General features: G+C 57.2%; 1 protein-coding gene across 1 annotated transcript in view; it reads left to right on the top strand.

Moving 5' to 3' along the window:
• ST14 (ST14 transmembrane serine protease matriptase) overlaps positions 1-16434 on the top strand; it is a 37326-nt gene extending 20892 nt beyond the window's left edge. The window contains exons 3-19 of the mRNA XM_082844663.1: positions 222-349; positions 583-653; positions 1196-1353; positions 1507-1542; positions 1824-2064; positions 5659-5798; positions 5976-6073; positions 6728-6837; positions 6922-7052; positions 8193-8297; positions 8588-8698; positions 8784-8897; positions 9135-9257; positions 9909-10095; positions 14930-15204; positions 15543-15679; positions 15756-16434. Coding sequence (XP_082700789.1) covers positions 222-349; positions 583-653; positions 1196-1353; positions 1507-1542; positions 1824-2064; positions 5659-5798; positions 5976-6073; positions 6728-6837; positions 6922-7052; positions 8193-8297; positions 8588-8698; positions 8784-8897; positions 9135-9257; positions 9909-10095; positions 14930-15204; positions 15543-15679; positions 15756-15917 — 2327 coding nt within the window. The 3' untranslated portion in view covers positions 15918-16434. The remainder of the gene's footprint in view (positions 1-221; positions 350-582; positions 654-1195; positions 1354-1506; positions 1543-1823; positions 2065-5658; positions 5799-5975; positions 6074-6727; positions 6838-6921; positions 7053-8192; positions 8298-8587; positions 8699-8783; positions 8898-9134; positions 9258-9908; positions 10096-14929; positions 15205-15542; positions 15680-15755) is intronic.
• The last annotated feature ends 272 nt before the right edge of the window (positions 16435-16706 follow it).

Below are 16706 nucleotides of genomic sequence, written 5' to 3'. Positions count from 1 at the left end.
TGAGTGGACCCTCCTCCTGGGGCCCACCCAGGGCCGCCTGCTGTGAGCGGGAGGGAGGGAAGGTGCGGTTTGGGGGGAGGGAAAGGAGGGCTCCTCCCACGGGGAGGTGATGGGGCTCAGGGTCTGCTCCCCCGGGGTGGCTGAGGGCAGCTGTGACAGTGGGGGGACAGGAGGGCGTGTGTCCCTTCCTCTGACCGCCGTCTTTCACTGTTCTCTCACAGACCGGAACGTGCGGGTTCAGAAGGTCTTCAATGGCTACCTGAGGATCACGAACGAGAACTTCCTGGATGCCTATGAGAACTCCAGCTCCACTGAGTTTGCAAACCTGGCCAAGAAGGTGAAGGAAGCGGTGAGTCCCGTCCCTGGGCAGAGCCCAGGCCCTGCTGTCGTCTCTGGCACACGCACCCTCGCCCAGCAGAAAGGAGGCTCCCCTCTGCTCCCAGATGCCTGGGCTGGTGTGCGATGTGGGCTCCCGGGCACCTGGGAAGGGGCCCCGGGTCCCAGGAGGGAGGGAGCGGCCTGGGTGGGGGCCCGGGGTCATGGGCGCTCTCTGGACCCATCAGCCTCCTCTCCTTCCCTCAGCTGAAGCTCTTATACAGCGGGATCCCTGTCCTGGGCCCCTACTACAGGAAGTCAGCTGTGACCGCCTTCAGGTGGGTGCTGGAAGGCCGGCGGAAAGGCGCTGCTGTGGTGCAGCGTCTGGGCCCTGCGGAGTGATGCGGCCGCGAGGTCCTGCCTAGAGAGCCAAGGCCCCAGTCCTTGTCCTGACTTTATCTCCACAGTACTTTTGCTTTTGCTAGTCTGACTGAATCCCTGTGGGTGCTGTGTGGCAGGTGGCATTGTCAGCCCCTTTCGAGCTCAGGAAGCAGGCTCTAGCAGCTGCGGCTCAGTGCGCCCAAGCTAGAGGCAGAACCCAGACTCCATTCCAGGATCTTTCCCGCTCGTGAGCCTGAGCTGCACTGCCCCCCGCAACACAGCACGTCTGCTTGGGCGTGAGGCTGTGAGAGGAAGAGGCCCAGGCCTCGGGCTCAAGGGATCAGCAGGTGGGTGGGCGTACAAGAGCCTGGGGGCCGGCCCGGCCTGGAGAAGGTCTCTTGGTGAGGCCCCTCGGGAGGCTCTTAATCCTGCCCCGTCTCCAGCGGGCACCTGGGAAGGCATGGGCCCCGGCACCTCAGGCTCGCCCCTCTCTCCCCAGTGAGGGCAGCATCATCGCCTACTACTGGTCGGAGTTCAGCATCCCCCAGTACCTGGTGCAGGAGGCCGAGCAGGCCATGGCGCAGGAACACGTGGTCACGCTGCCGCCCCGAGCCCGCGCCGTGAGCTCCTTCGTGCTGACCTCAGTGGTGGCCTTCCGTGAGTGCAGGGGCGCCGGGGCGGGCATCCCAGGGCCAGTGCCCAGGAGAGGAGACTGCCTGCTGGCCGGCCCCTCCCTTTAGGGCAGTAAGGAAGCAGGAATACGGAAATAGACACATCAGTAAATGCTTTACTCTCCCTCTTGCTCTTCAGCCACTGACCCCAGAACAGTACAGAGCACCCAGGACAGTAAGTATCCGCCCTCCTCCCAAAGGAGAGGCGGGGGGTATGTGGCCAGATGCCCCTTCAGTCAGGGGGGTCCCCCAGAGTCACATGGTGGTGATGGCCAGCACATCCCTCTGCCTCTCCCGGGCCATGAGAAGCCCCCTTCCCAGTCTCTCCCGGGTCCAGAGCAGCCTGGGACGCCTCAAAGGGGCCAGGTCTGGCTGCCTCTCCACCTCAGGCGGGGGTCCTGGTTGCTCCCCTCGTGGCCCTGCCCAGCTCTGCCCCAATCCTCTTGCCCCACACAGACAGCTGCAGCTTTGCCCTGCATGCCCGTGGCAGCGAGCCGACCCGCTTCACCACGCCCGGCTTCCCCGACAGCCCCTACCCGTCTCATGCCCGCTGCCAGTGGACCCTGCGGGGGGACGCTGACTCCACACTGAGCCTCACCTTCCGCAGCTTCGATGTCGCGACCTGCGATGAAAGTGGCAGTGACCTGGTCACTGTGTATGACACCCTGAGCCCCGTGGAACCCCGGGCTGTGGTGCAGTGAGTGTCCCGGGCGAGTGGAGGTGGGCAGCGGGAGCCTGGCGGCTGCCCGTGATAGACTGGGCCTCCAGAATGACTGCAGTGGAGGCTGGAGGTTCAGGCCGCTGCCAGCTTGCAGGCAGCAGAGAGCAGGCGTGGCGTGGTCCTCGGCCCGAGCTGCAGGGGAGCATCTCAGAGGTGACTGTCAGCCTTGGCAAGGATGCCAGAGGCCCACAGGTCCCTAGATGCTGGGCACTCCTTCACCTGTCTTTTACCTGCCAGAGTGGAGGTGCCACCTGCTGTTGTATCCCTCCTCCCTCCTCCCTCCTCCCTCCTCCCTCTCCCTCCTTCCTTCCTTCCTTCCTTCCTTCCTTTCTCTCTTTCTCTCTTTCTCTCTTTCTCTCTTTCTCTCTTTCTCTCTTTCTTTCCTCGAGACTTGTGGGATCTTAGTTCCCCAACCAGGGATTGAACCCAGGCCCTGGCAGTGGATGTGCCGAGTCCTAACCCCTGGACCGCCAGGGAATTCCTCCACCTGCTGTTGTAAATGAAATTCTCATTGTTACTCAGCGATAGTGAGGTCAACAGTTGAAAAGATGGGGCCACACAGGGCCATATGGGGAAGCACCAGGGTCATCAGGAGGCAGAGGGGGCTGGAGGAAAACGTGGGCAAGAGCCCTTGCTGTAGATTCTCCAGGAAAGGCAAGGCAGGGCAGGGCAGCACCTTCGGACCGCCTGGTTTGAATAACTCCAGCGGGCTCTGGGCCCTAGGGCTGTCTCCAGTCTCTGGTACCTGGGTGATCAGGGTAGGTGGAGAGTGGCCTGGAGCAGGGGACCTCCACAGAGAAGGTGTCGGGGTGTGGGCTGTGGATTAGTCTGCATGTGAAAGTCTCGCCCCAGTCTTTACTGTCTCCAGGGATTGGCTAGCCCTGGGGGGTGGGGCTGCCTTTCCAGGTCAGCAAGCCCCAGGTATCAAAGCATTGAGGTTATAGTAAATAAAAAGGCATAGATAGCAGGTACACACTACTATATATAAAATAGATAAACAAGGACCTCCTGTAGAGCACAGAGAACTATTTTCAATATCTTGTAATAACCTACAATGGAAAAATCTGAAAGAGAATATATCTACGTATAACTGAATCACTTTGCCGTACACCTGAAACATTGTAAATCAGCTGTACTTCAATTAAGAAAAGGCATACTGCACCTGCTGAGGGTGCCGAGGTGAATCGGAGGCTGCCGGTGGGGGTGACCTGCCTTCACTCGGCTCCCCCTGCCACCCCCGACTCAGTGGACCAGAGCCTCCCACTGCTGCCTGTGGAAATGAGCCGGGCACACGTTTCACAGCTAATAAGGTCTAAACTTCAGGCCCAAACCAGGAGGGAGCCATCTACCGCCACAGCTTCACAGCCAGGACTTCGGTCTAAACACCCTTTTCATGCAGGGTTTCTTTCTGTTTCTCTAACTGATTGACTGTACAACAAATGAATACCTGGTCCTGGGCGGCAGGGTAGAGAACAGACAAGCACGAAGAGGACAGACGCCACTCATAGTCTTCCTATCTGGAAATAATCACTGTTAAATGTGTGTTGCACGTTCTTATAGGATTTTTTGCTATGTGTAGGTTTGTGTATTTATTTTTAAAAAAGGGTTATGTGGCACACGTGGTCTTGTTATGTGCTTTGTAAAGATGGCGTATGTTAGGATCATCTTCCCAGGTGAGTAGCGTGTCTCTGACTGTCACTGGTAATGGCTGCAGGCTGTGGCGTTGCTTAGTGCACATGACATGCTCTTTGGCCCTGAGGCCTCTGGAGCCTGAGTGCTGAGTCTGAATTTCAGGCCTGCCACATTTTTTTTTTTTTTTTTTCTTTTTGGCTGCACCGCACAGCATGTGGGATCTTAGTTCCCCAACCAGGGATTGAACCCATGCCCCCTGCGCTGGAAGCACGGAGTCTTAACCACTGGACCACCAGGGAAGTCCCCTGACACTCCCCTGGTGGTCCAGTGAAGTGGACCACCATTTTTTTTTGAGGGGAGGAGATTTCTTTTCTCCATTTCTTTATTTATTGACTCTTAAATTTAAAAAAAATTTTAAACTTTATTTTAATTTTATTTTTAAATTTTATATTGGAGTATAGTTGATTTACAATGTTGTGTTAGTTTCAGGTGTACAGCAAAGTGATTCAGTTATACATATACTTATGTCTATTCTTTTTCAGATTCTTTTCCCATATAGGTTATTTCAGAGTATTGAGTAGAGTTCCCTGTGCTATACAGTAGGTCCTTGTTGATCATCTATTTCATATAGAGTAGTGTGTATATGTCAATCCCAACCTCTTAATATATCCCTCCTCCCCTTCCCCCTTTGGCAGCCATAGGTTTGTTTTCTATGTATGTGAGTCTGTTTCTGTTTTGTAAATAAGTTCGTTTGTATCATTTTTTTTAGATTCCACATATAGGTGATATCGTATGATATTTGTCTTTCTCTTTCTTCACTTAGTATGATAATCTCTAGGTCGATCCATGTTGCTGCAAATGGCATTATTTCATTCCTTCTTATGGCTGAGTAATATCCCATTGTTTATATGTACCACATCTTCTTTATCCATTTATCTGTCAATGGACATTTAGGTTGCTTCCATGTCCTGGCTATTGTAATAGTGCTACTATGAACATTGGGGTGCATATATCTTTTTGAATTATGGTGTTCTCTGGATATATGCCCAGGAGTGGGATTGCTGGATCATATGGTAATTCTATTTTTAGTTTCTTGAGGAACCTCCATACTGTTCTCCATAGTGGCTGCACCAGTTTACATTCCCACCAACAGTGCAGGACGATTCCCTTTTCTCCACACCCTCTCCAGCATTTCTTGTTTGTAGACTTTTTGATGATGGCCATTCTGACTGGTGTGAGGTCATAGCTCATTGTAGTTTTGATTTGCGTTTCTCTAATAATTATCGATGTTGAGCATCCTTTCATATGCTTTTTGGCCATCTGTATGTCTTCTTTGGAGAAATGTCTATTTAGATCTTCTGCCCATTTTTTTTTTTTTTTGCCCATTTTTTGATTGGGTTGTTTGGTTTTTTTGATACTGAGCTGCATGAGCTGTTTGTATTTATATATTTTGGAGATTAATCCCTTGTTGGTCACATCGTTTGCAAATATTTTCTCCCATTCTATGCGTTGTCTTTTCGTTTAGTCCTGCCACTTATTAACTGTGCAGTCTTGGGTAAGTTACTTCACCTGTTTTGCCTCTGTTTCCTTATCTGTAAAATGGGGATAATAGTATTTAATGGTTATTGTGACGAATACCTGAGTTAATGGATACAGAAGCACTAAGGACAGTGCCTGGCGTGTTCCTAGTAAGTGTTGGTAGTTGATGCCGTTACTACTGCTGTTGTTGCTATTATTTGGTCCATAGTGTGTTTAATGAGTCCTCTACTGTTAGGCGTTCAGTGTTTCTGAGTTCTTGCTGTTATAAACAGAGACAGTCTTTTGAGGAGATCCTTACTCAGGTAGCTGGTTGCCTGTGTGGGGAGGGCTTTGGGACCCCACCCTCGGCCCCTCTGCTGGGTTCTGTGCTCTCATAACGCCCGCCCTTCTGCCCCGCAGGCTGTGTGGCTCATACCCTCCCTCCTACAACCTGACCTTCCTCTCCTCCCAGAACGTCCTGCTCGTCACGCTGGTGACCAACACCGAGCGCCGACACCCCGGCTTCGAGGCCACGGTCTTCCAGTTGCCTCGGATGAGCAGTAAGGGGCAGCCCAGGAGGGGACAAGCCTCAGGACCACGTTTGACGCTCAGGCTCTCCTGGTCATGGAGTGTCTGGTGCCCAGGCAGGAGCTTGAGGGAGGCTGGCCAGCTCCTCAGGGCTCTCGGCCTGCCTGGGCCCTTGGTCCTCACGCCCTCCCCCCTCCCCTTCCTTTCAGGCTGTGGAGGCGACTTGCATGCAGCCCAGGGCACATTTAGCAGCCCCTACTATCCAGCCCACTACCCGCCCAACATCAACTGCACCTGGAACATCGAGGTAGGAGCTGTGATGGGGGGCGGAGGCGGCTAGAGAAGGTGGGGGGGGACAAGGGACAAGGAGGGGGAGGGATGCTCCAGGGCACCAGGAGAAAGCACATGAGTGCTTCCGGCCTCCCCTAAGGTGCAAGTATGGAGGCCGCAGGCGGGGCAGGTCCGGGCAGCATCCAGCAGACCTGGGCTCACACCCGCCTCCTGGCCGGCGCCTGACGTGACGGAGGGAGTTGGGCCCGGGACTTCCCTCTCTGGCCGTGGCTCGCTCTGGGCAACGTGAGAGCAGGGGCGCCGGCCTCTTAGAGGAGCCGTTGGGACGAGGCCAAAGGCTGAGTGACACTCAGAGGACGCGCTTGCTGGACGGCAGGAGACAGGCGTCTTGCCGACGGGGCACCTCACGCCGTCCAGTCGATGATGGGGGAGGAATTTCCAGCCTTCTTTAGTAACGTAATAGTGTGTCTCGCTGTTTGCAAGTCTGGAAGGTCTTCCAAGCATGGAGCCCGGATCCCTCCTGCCACGTCCTTACTGCCCCCGTGGGCCGGAGGGAAGAACCCGGCAGCCGTGCTCCCGCCATGGTCCTGGCCCCGTGGCTGCCACGGGCCACCCCGGACTTAGGAAGGAGCGAAGCCGCACAGGGGGTCAGCAGCATCTCTCTCCCCAGGTGCCCGACAACCAAAGTGTGAAGGTGCACTTCAAAGCCTTCTTCTTGCTGGAGCCCAACGTCCCCCTGGGCTCCTGCTCCAAGGACTACGTGGAGATCAACGGGGAGAGGTGGGTGTCGGGGGAGGGGGAGGGGGGCTGCCCCAGCCCCGGGGCGGGTCCTCTTCCTCCTGCTGAGGCCCCTGCCGCCCCCAGGTACTGTGGAGAGAGGCCCCAGTTTGTCGTGAGCAGCGGCAGCAGCAAGATCACCGTCCGCTTCCACTCGGACCAGTCCTACACGGACACCGGGTTCCTGGCCGAGTACCTGTCCTACGACGCCAGTGACCGTGAGTGACACGCTCGGGAGGCGGGGCCTGGCTGGAGGGCGGGCCCGCGATGAGCTCTCTGTTCTGCATTTTATTAGCGCTGTGCTCTCCTGACTCTAGGCCACCGGAGCCGGTAGGATGCATTATCAGTTGCTGTAGTAGCTTTCTGCGGGGAAAAAAAAGGCTACCTTAGATGCACTTGTGAAAAAAGGCCGACAGTGAATGCCGGCACACACCGTGTCCTGTGGTCCCCGGGTGCGGCATCTCAGGCCGAGGACCCCCGAGTTCCCCTGGTCTATTGTCCCTATGGTTCTGCATCACTTTGAGAATCTGTGCTTGTCTCTGTGTGTCTTTGAGCACCTATAGGATTAACAGCATGCTTTTGAGACACATTAGAACATACTGGGGCTTGAGTCATCACACTAACTACTCCTAGCTTTGGAAATTCTGTGATCTCTACGGAAGAGGTCTGGCAGTTTCCATGACCTTTAATTTCACTGTCCGCTGTGAATACCAGTTCTTCCACGTCCATGGTGATTATTTTGTTTCCACCCTGCATCCTAGAATAACCTTTTGGAAGTCACTTTTACTGCACACAAACGTCCAAATTTAAGTTCAAATTCAACTACACGACTCACCGCCAGAAGTGTAATTAGATGAACAAACCGCTTTGTTAAGTGACTAAGCTACCTGTGCGGAAAAGTGACAACGGCCTCCTCTCCATTTTGTTATCTGCCTGATGACATCAGTTGTCAGACACATTCCAATTTCAGAAACATCGGAATGTGGAAAATGTCTTAGAATTAAGGGAAGCCGGTGATGCCGTGTGACACTAGGGTGGGACACATCAGCCGTCTGCAGAGCTGCTGCTGCTGCGACTTGCCGACGGGGAGCCTGGCGCTCGGGGATGTGGCTGACCAAGGACACGGGGCAGTAGAACTGCATGCGCACCCGCCAGCCTCTCTCCACTCTGCCCGGGGCTTCCCGGGCTTTGGTCATGGGGGGAGGGGGAGGGACCTCGACTGGCCCTCGCCCGCTAGCTGTAGGAAGCCCCTTGTCACAGCTCAGCGGACCTGGAGACCCCCAGCTGCAGCCTCGCTCCTCTGAGCTGGAGGCGGGGCTGGGGGTCGTGGACTTGAGGCCTGCCCTGTCTCTCTGCAGCATGCCCGGGCAGGTTCATGTGTAACACAGGGCGGTGTATCCAGGAGGAGCTGCGCTGTGACGGCTGGGCTGACTGCACCGACCACAGCGACGAGCTCCACTGCCGTGAGTCGGGGCTGCCAGACCCGGGTATCCTCTGCCCTTGCTGTGCCCGACTTCTGCCACCGACCCTGCGGCGGGATGGCCCGAGGCGGTGGGGGAGGTTGTTCCCGGCCCGGGGCAGACTACAGGCCGCCTTTCCTCGGGCTCCTGGGGGCCCCCTTTGGAGCAGGCGGTGCTGAGTCAGCTTCCACAGCCAGGCGGGACGTGGTCCCCAGGAGCGCGGTGCCCCAACTCCTGGGAAGAGCGGGTGCTGAGCGAGCCTCGTGTCTAACTGCGGCCCCTCGCCCCTCCAGAATGCAACGCCACCTACCAGTTCACGTGCACGGACAAGCTCTGCAAGCCCCTCTTCTGGGTCTGTGACTCCGTGAAGGACTGCGAGGACGGCAGTGATGAGCAGGGCTGCAGTGAGTGGGGCGGGGGGTGGCGGCTGGGCTCCCCGCGGCCCTCTGCTGACCCGCCAGCCCCTGCTGAGTCCTCGCGCTTCCGCAGGCTGCCCGCCCGAGACCTTCAGGTGTAACAACGGGAAGTGCCTCCCGCAGAGCCAGCAGTGTGACGGGAAGGACAACTGTGGGGACGGGTCCGATGAGGCCAAGTGCGACCACGGTGAGGCCAGGCCCCGCCCCCTTCCCTTGGGCGCTTGCCTGCCACACTCACGTGCAGCGGGTCCAGAGTTCAACACACACAGACCGCCCTGCACACTGAGTGTGCGAGAAAGGGTGTCGGCTGGGCACGGGTGCGGATGAGGGGGCAGGCCCAAGAGGGGCGTGAGGGGGGGGGACCATCAGCCTGGGTTCGGGAGAGAGATTGATTCCCTCCCCCTGCGTCCTCCTCCGTGAGCAGTGAGCACCGTCACCTGCACCAAACACACCTACCGCTGCCTCGACGGGCTCTGTGTGAGCAAGGGCAACCCCGAGTGTGACGGGAAGAAGGACTGTATCGATGGCTCGGATGAGAAGGACTGTGGTGAGCAGGGCTGCCGCATACAGTTGTGCAGGTTGTTCACTGTGCAAGGCGCATACGGAGGTGGGCATTATGTCAGCGCTTCACTCACCCAGCTCTGCCCTGGTGAGAGGGTGTGTCTGCCTGGAGGAAAGGATAACTTTGCTGATTGGCACCCAGGCACTGCCTCACAGGCAGTTCTGGTCCTGGAGGCAAGGCCCAGGGCAGCTAGTACGTCAGGGCTTGTGTCCTGGCCGCGGTGCTGGGCTGACCCCCGCTCTGTAGACCTGGCCACAGGGGCAAGTCCTGGAGCCCTCGGCAGGGTTTTGTCCCCACCCCGCCCATACTTTAATTTGCAGCCTCTTGTGTATTTCAGAAGCGCTGGCCGTAGGTTACATGTGAGCAGAGCAGCAGCTGTTCTGTGACTTCACGTCACCCATTGCTCTTCCCTCAGAGCTGTGTCCTTCCGCGTGCAACAAGAAAGTCTGGGCAAATGACACCCAAATTAAATCTAAGCTAACCATCAGATGTCTGAAGGCCCCTGTGCAGGAGCGGGAGGTGGGGAGTGAGGGTTTTGAATTTGGGGGCAGGGAGAGGGGCCAGGTGGCTGCCCCGGCTGCTGCTCCGGTGGCGGGGCTGGAGCCCCACTGTGACTCCCGTCTCTGCCCCTCCCAGACTGTGGGCTGCGGTCATTCTCCAGGCAGTCTCGGGTTGTCGGGGGTGAGAACGCGGACGAAGGTGAGTGGCCCTGGCAGGTGAGCCTCCACGCCCGGGGCCAGGGCCACGTGTGTGGGGCTTCCCTCATCTCCCCCAGCTGGATGGTGTCCGCCGCCCACTGCTTCGTCAACCACAGAGGATTCAGGTACGCCATGGGCCGGAGCGGGGAGGCCTCGTGCCGGCCCTAAGTGGGGCGCCCCTCCATGTTTCCTGGGGTGGAAAGGCCCTGTGTCTGTGAGTCGTGCCCAGGTGAGGCAGGGCCGGGACTGGAGGGGTGGCAGACCCCCCAGGATGGGGCTTAATAACAGAAGTAATAAAAATGAGTGTTTATTGGGTGCCCCTCTTGTCCAGCGGGATCTCAGTGCCTCTCCTAACAGCCCAGGCAGACGGGTCTGAACACGTCCCCGTTTTACAGAAACGGAGGGTCAGAGAGGCAAGGACATTTGCCTGAGGTGGTACAGCTTTTAAGAGGCAGAGCCAGACTGGGGCCCACGTGTGTGGATTCCGGAGCCGGTGCGGTCAGCCTCTGCACGGTGGAGACCCCTCGGGACCCTTTCATTCACCGCCTGGCCCTGGCTTGCCAGGCCACCGTGGGCGAGTTATTCACCTTCCTAGGCCTCAGGCTCCTGGGTGCTGATGGTGACGCTGTGATTTTTACGCTGAGAGGTGTGAGAAGGGAGCGCGGGGACGCACCTGAAGCGCTGAGCCCGTGCCTGGCGCACAGTAGGTGCTCAGCCCGTCGTAGCCTCAGGTCCACGGCAGACCCGAGCCCGGTGCAGGGAGGGGCACCAAGCATGCCACTGGGCCATGCCGGCCTCTCAGGGCGGGTGGGCAGGGCCAGGCTTAGCAGGAGCAGGTGGCCCAGCGCCAGGGCTCTTTCTGACTTAGGTCCAGCCCGCCCAGGCCCTCTGGCCATTGGCTGCGGGAGGGGGACTGAGGGGACAGCTTGCTCCTGGAGACTCGGGCACAGGGGGCCCCCTCACCCAGGGCCTTCCTGCCGGGCGCCTGCCCTCCTGCCGCGGGCAGCTGCGTGGGAAGGGGACCCAGGGTGCCACGGTCGCCCCTTGGCCAAGAGAGAGCGGGACCACCATGGACTTCCGGGACAGACAGGACCCATAGCATGATGTAGGCCTAAGGCCAGACACTGGGGCCGGTCAGACAGGTGCACGTGCTGGGGGTGATGTAACAGCAGAGGCCTGGGAGGAGTGGGGTCAGTGGTGGACCCCGGGCGCTGCTGGGCTGGTGAAGTGCAGCCTGGTCCAGCCTGCCCCGCTCTTCTCACTCTGTCACACTCCACTCCACTCTGGGCAGAAGCGACCTACTTTCTTCTTGGGGTGATGGGAGCTTACTTCAGAATTTTTAGAATGAACTTATCATTTTGGAGTGTGGACAAGTTGCAAAGACAGGACGCAATTTCCCCATACCCCCGCCCAATTTCCCTTGATGTTATCATGCTGCTTTTGTCAGCACCGAGAAACGAGAAACTCACGGTCCCTTACGAGGAACTTGCCTCCGGGCTGCCTCGGGGCTCCCCCTGGGCTCCCCCCCAGGCTCCCTGGCACCGGTTTCACACCAGCATCCTTTCTGCTGCAGGAGTTTGTCCAGGTGCCCCCTTTGTGTCTGTTGTCCTGTCCCCCCAGTCTCCTCTGGTCCGGGACGATTTCTCAGTCTCTGTGTGTTTTTCGTGACCTGGACAGTCTGGAGGCCAGGGGCCCTGTAGAGTGCCCCCATCTGGATGCATCTGAGGTTGTTCTCGTGATTAGACTGGGGTCATGAGTGTTTGGAAGAAAGTCACGTTGTATCAGCAGGTAAATGATGTCAACGTGGCTTATCTCTGGTGATACTCAGCTCATCTCGGTCATCTGGTTAAGACGGTGATGACCGCTCTCTCCACTCGGAAGTGTTTCCCCCTTCTGTACTCTATTCTTTGAAAATGAGTCAGTGTGGAATTGCTTTGCAAGGAAGCTTTGCCCCTCTCTCCCATGTATTTAATCATCCATTTATGTTTGTAGGGACTCGTGCATATATTTATATTTCGGGTTGTAATCCAGTACCGTGTTGTTTACTGTCGCTAGATTATTCCAGAGCCGACCACTGAGAGCTCTCCAGGCTGGCGCCCGGCTCCCTAGGACATGCCCCCATTCTTTTGTTTTTCTGAGCCACCTCCTTGCTTTCGGACACCACCTGGTACTCTAGGCTCATCCTGTATTTTCCTGGTCCAGCCCTAGAGCTAGGCATCCTGTGAGAAGAAACCAAGATCTGGGCCCTCTGCACCCACACAGCCGCCACCGTCCCCGTTCCTAGCCCCGTCTGCAGGGTGGGCTGGGATGTGCGTGGGCTTCCTGGAGCACCTGCCCCCGGGCCCTGCCCGGCTTCTTCCTCTTTCCCTTGCTTCGCCTTTTCATTCCTCATTTCCCGTTCCTTCATCTTCTCTGCTCAGCAGTCTTACTTCTGCCCATTAATGCCCTCAACAGCCACTGCTACCATTGGCACCGGAAGAGAAAGCTGAATTAGACTTGGTCCCTGCACTTGCAGACGTCCCAGGGTAGGGGGACAAGTTGCGATACACATGCGCACGTAGTAAGGGCTGTGCCAGAGCTGTTTCTGAGTCAGCAAGCGATCCCAGGGTGTTACCGAGAGGTGGCATCTCGTGGTCAAGGGCATGGGCTGCTGGGTTCAGACGGTGGCCCAAGACCACCTTGACTGGCTGGGGGATAAGAAGACGTAACACGTCGGGCGCCAGAAGAGTGCTTGGCGTGGTCGGCTGTGTCGACCTCTGCCTTTTGCCTTAGGTCTTGACGGAATGGCCGGGGTTTATCTGCAGGTGTTTCTTTGCCGCCATCTAACCCATCGCTGCTGAGTTGCCTCTTAACGCTTGGGCCTTCACCATTCTTTCTGTGTTTGCTGTCCAGCTGATGTGCTTGTGACGATGCAGCACGGGGATGTCACCAGTCGGCTCGACACGACCAGCTTTGGGGCTTTTTTTTCTCCAAGAGGTCCTTCATGACCTTGTGGAGTTTTCACACTGTGTCTTTTCTTGTCCTGCTTTTGTTTCTCTTCTTTGTCTTCTGGAAGTTCCAGGCCCTCTCTGGTGACTGACACTGAAGTCTTCTCAGATTCCTTCTGCTGTCGGACACAGTACTCATCGGCGGGCTCGAGCACACAGATCACTGCTAAGCTGTGCTTCACTAGACGTTCACGTACCCCTTTCTGAGCCATTTCCGAGTTAGGCGCAGCCATCGTGGCACGTCTTCCCCGAGGACGGCAGGCGGCGTCTCCCAAGAACAGGGAAACCCTCCCATGTAACCACCATACGGTTATCGCATCCGGAAACGATCGCACTGACGTAGCACTGTTAGCTGGCATATGGTCCGCATTTCAGATTCCTCCAGTTCTCCCAGTATTTATAGGTTTTTAAAAAATGTAGGATCCAGTCAAGGGATATGCTTTGTTTTAAGTCATTAGTTTTGACTCGTCTCTTTAAAATGTAGAACGGTCTCTCCCAGCCTTTTAATTTTTGTTCTTTAATGGCAGTACGTTTTTGAAAAGTCCAGGATGTTATTTTGCAGAATGTCTCTCGATCTGGTTGTTTTTGGTTGTTGTTTCATGATTAGAGTTAGGTTACATTTTTTTTTTTTCTGGTCAGGAAACACTGCATAGGTGATGTGTCCTCAGGAAGTACATAATACCCCATCAGTGGTGACGATTTGGAGAAAAGTCTGATTACTTGGTTAGGGTGGTGTCTACCAGTACTTATAAAGGTGCTTCCCCCGTTGGCTATGACTCTTGGGTGATGCTTTGAATTGGTGTGTGTATCTTTTTTTTTTAATATTTATGTATTTATTTATTTGGCTGCACGAGGTCTTAGTTGCGGCATGCGGGATCTTCCTTGCCGCGTGCAGGATCTTTAGTTGCGGCATGTGGGATCTTTTCTTTTAGTTGCCACACGCGGGATCTAGTTCCCTGACCAGGGGTCGAACCCGGGCTTAACCACTGGACCAGGAGGGAAGTCCCAGTGTGGCTATCTTGTTACCCAGTGGTTTTCAGCATCTGTTGATGATTCTTGCGTGTATCGGTTATTGCTGTGGTAGGTGTGAAATATGACTTATTGTGTCATTTCTTCTGTATTTCTTAGCTGGTGTTTTTCTGTAAAGCACAGCTTTCCTTCTCTTCTTATAAATTATTTTGAGATTTTTTTTAGCTTCAGGACAGCTTCTCCTCCGCTTCTTATATTGTTTATCCCGTATAGCGATCTAACCCTGTAGTTTACTTTGGTGTCCAGATGAGCCAGATCTTGACTAGTGAAAGCCTTGTCCTACTGGCACCGCCCTTGGGCCAGCTCCCACTCACTTCTGGTAACACAGGATATTCCTGGTTCACTCTATGTGCTGCTTGCTCCAGACCTGAAATCAGCCACTCCTCCAAGGAGCCTTGGTTCCTTTCCATGGGGAGGGATCGTCAGAAGCCACGTTCTGTCTGCTGTTGGGGATGCCATGGCTCTGAGGCCATCATCTTTCTGAACAGCCGTGAGCTTTTCCTGCTCTGATGGCATGTCAGCAGCATGGGGTTCTTCTCTCCTCCGCCTCTGCCTGTTGGTGTCTCCCTTTTCCCGCGTGGGAAACTGGGTCCCAGCAACACCAGGGTCTTGTCTTTTTACTGGTTCAGTCGTCCCATACACAGTAGTCAGAATTGCTGCACCATCCCGCTGCCGACGACAAACCTGGTGAAGTTCCATCTACTTTTCAGCTCCTCTGGTACTTAAAGTATGTACCGCTGTGTTAGAGAAGTATTTGGATTGATGTGTCCCTTCCATGGAAGGGTAGATTAATGAGAAGGGAAATCTTTTTGGTAATGAGATAAGCGAGGGCAGCTGAGCATCGTCCTGGGGTGGGCGCGGGCTGGGGTCGAGGGGCACAGGGCACGGGGCCAAGGGCGCCGGCTCAGGCCTCCCTCTCCGCCCGTCCTCCGGCCCCCGGCAGGTACTCTGACCACAGCATGTGGACCGCCTTCCTGGGCCTGCACGACCAGAGCAAGCGCAGCGCCCCCGGGGTGCAGGAGCGCCGGCTGCAGCGCGTCATCTCCCACCCCTTCTTCAACGACTTCACCTTTGACTACGACATCGCGCTGCTGCAGCTGGAGCAGCCGGTCGAGTACAGCGCTACCGTGCAGCCCATCTGCCTGCCGGACGCCGCGCATGCCTTCCCCGCTGGCAAGGCCATCTGGGTCACCGGCTGGGGCCACACGCAGGAGGGAGGTGAGCAGGGGTGGAGGTGAAGTTGGGGTGAGGGGCTGACAGCTCTGCCCGCAGTCCAACCGCTGTGGGATGGGGGGGGCCTCGTGGCCGTCCTTCTGTCCCTCCCTTTATCACACGCCTTCCCAGGGTGGGTATCGGATTCCTCACCCGACAGATGGTCAGCGCGGCCTGATCACTCTGCCCCGCTGCACAGCATCCCATCCTGGAGACGTGCCCTCAGGTTTTAGCCACGTGTGGGCCGCGGGCATCCGCGCTATTTCGGGGGCTCTGCTGGTCGGGTCCCCCCGCTGACTGCCGGCCTCCCCTCCCGCCCTGCCCCCCCTTCTGCTGCCTCCCAGGCACCAGGGCGCTGATCCTGCAGAAGGGCGAGATCCGCGTCATCAACCAGACCACGTGCGAGCGCCTGCTGCCGCAGCAGATCACCGCACGCATGATGTGCGTGGGCTACCTCAGCGGCGGCGTGGACGCCTGCCAGGTGGGCCGGCGGGGCTGGGGGCGGCGCAGAGGGGCGGGGCGGCGGGGCTCGGTGCCAAGGCCTGGTCTCCCCGCAGGGCGATTCCGGGGGCCCGCTGTCCAGCCCGGAGGCCGATGGGCGGATGTTCCAGGCCGGCGTGGTGAGCTGGGGCGACGGCTGCGCGCAGAGGGACAAGCCAGGCGTGTACACGAGGCTCTCCGTGTTTCGGGACTGGATTAAACAGCAGACCGGGGTGTAGCGGCGAGGTGCCACCCCAGGTGCGCACGTGCGGGCTGAGGACGGGATTGCTGCCCGGACCCCCGGCTTGGCCCCCGGAACCCAGACTGGGACCCGATCCTCGAGTCTCTGGAGATGGAGACTCGCCCGCAGGCCTCTCACCCACCCCACACCCCCAGCTTCCCAAGCGCGTTCGGGGAGGGGAGGGGAGGACGCCTGGCAGTGCCAGGCCGGAGGTTTGAAGACAGCCTTTCGGCCCTGGCACCACGCTGGGCCGGAGGCTCTTTTCCTCGGATACAGGGAAGGCTGGCTTCGTCTGCCTCAGATGTACGACCAGCTCTTGTTTGGACTTTGGGGCCCCTTGGGCGGGGCTGGTGGGACACCATGGGCTCCCAGGGTCGCCTGCTTCAGGAAATCCAGGCCTGAGGGACCTGGAAGTCAGCCGGGTCCAGGGTTCGAATGTTTTGCCGGCTCCCAGGGCGGGGTTCAGTGTGTATATTTGTGTGTATGAGTAAAACACTTTATTTCTTTTTAGGTAATTTTTCTTTCTTACTGGAGTTGATGGGCTCCCCTAGCCCCAGCAGCAAGAAACTGGGTTTAAATTCCCCTCAGCACAGAGCCTGGAGTCAGGCTGAGAGTGGGGACCACAGTGCCCTGTGACAGTCCCCAGGCCAGCACAGGGCTGTGTTTCCTCCCTTACCTGAAGCTCCCCAGACAGGGCCTGGTGCCGGGACAAGAGGGGTGGGACGGGGTGCCGCTCCCCGCGATGGGGGAGGAGCTTTGTCCTGGCGGTTTCGGTCAGGTGGGGAGA

This window comes from Leucopleurus acutus, assembly GCF_964270905.1.
Source record: "Leucopleurus acutus genome assembly, chromosome: 8".
NCBI classification, from domain to species: domain Eukaryota; kingdom Metazoa; phylum Chordata; class Mammalia; order Artiodactyla; family Delphinidae; genus Leucopleurus; species Leucopleurus acutus.
This window is presented reverse-complemented; position numbering and strand designations above follow the sequence as displayed.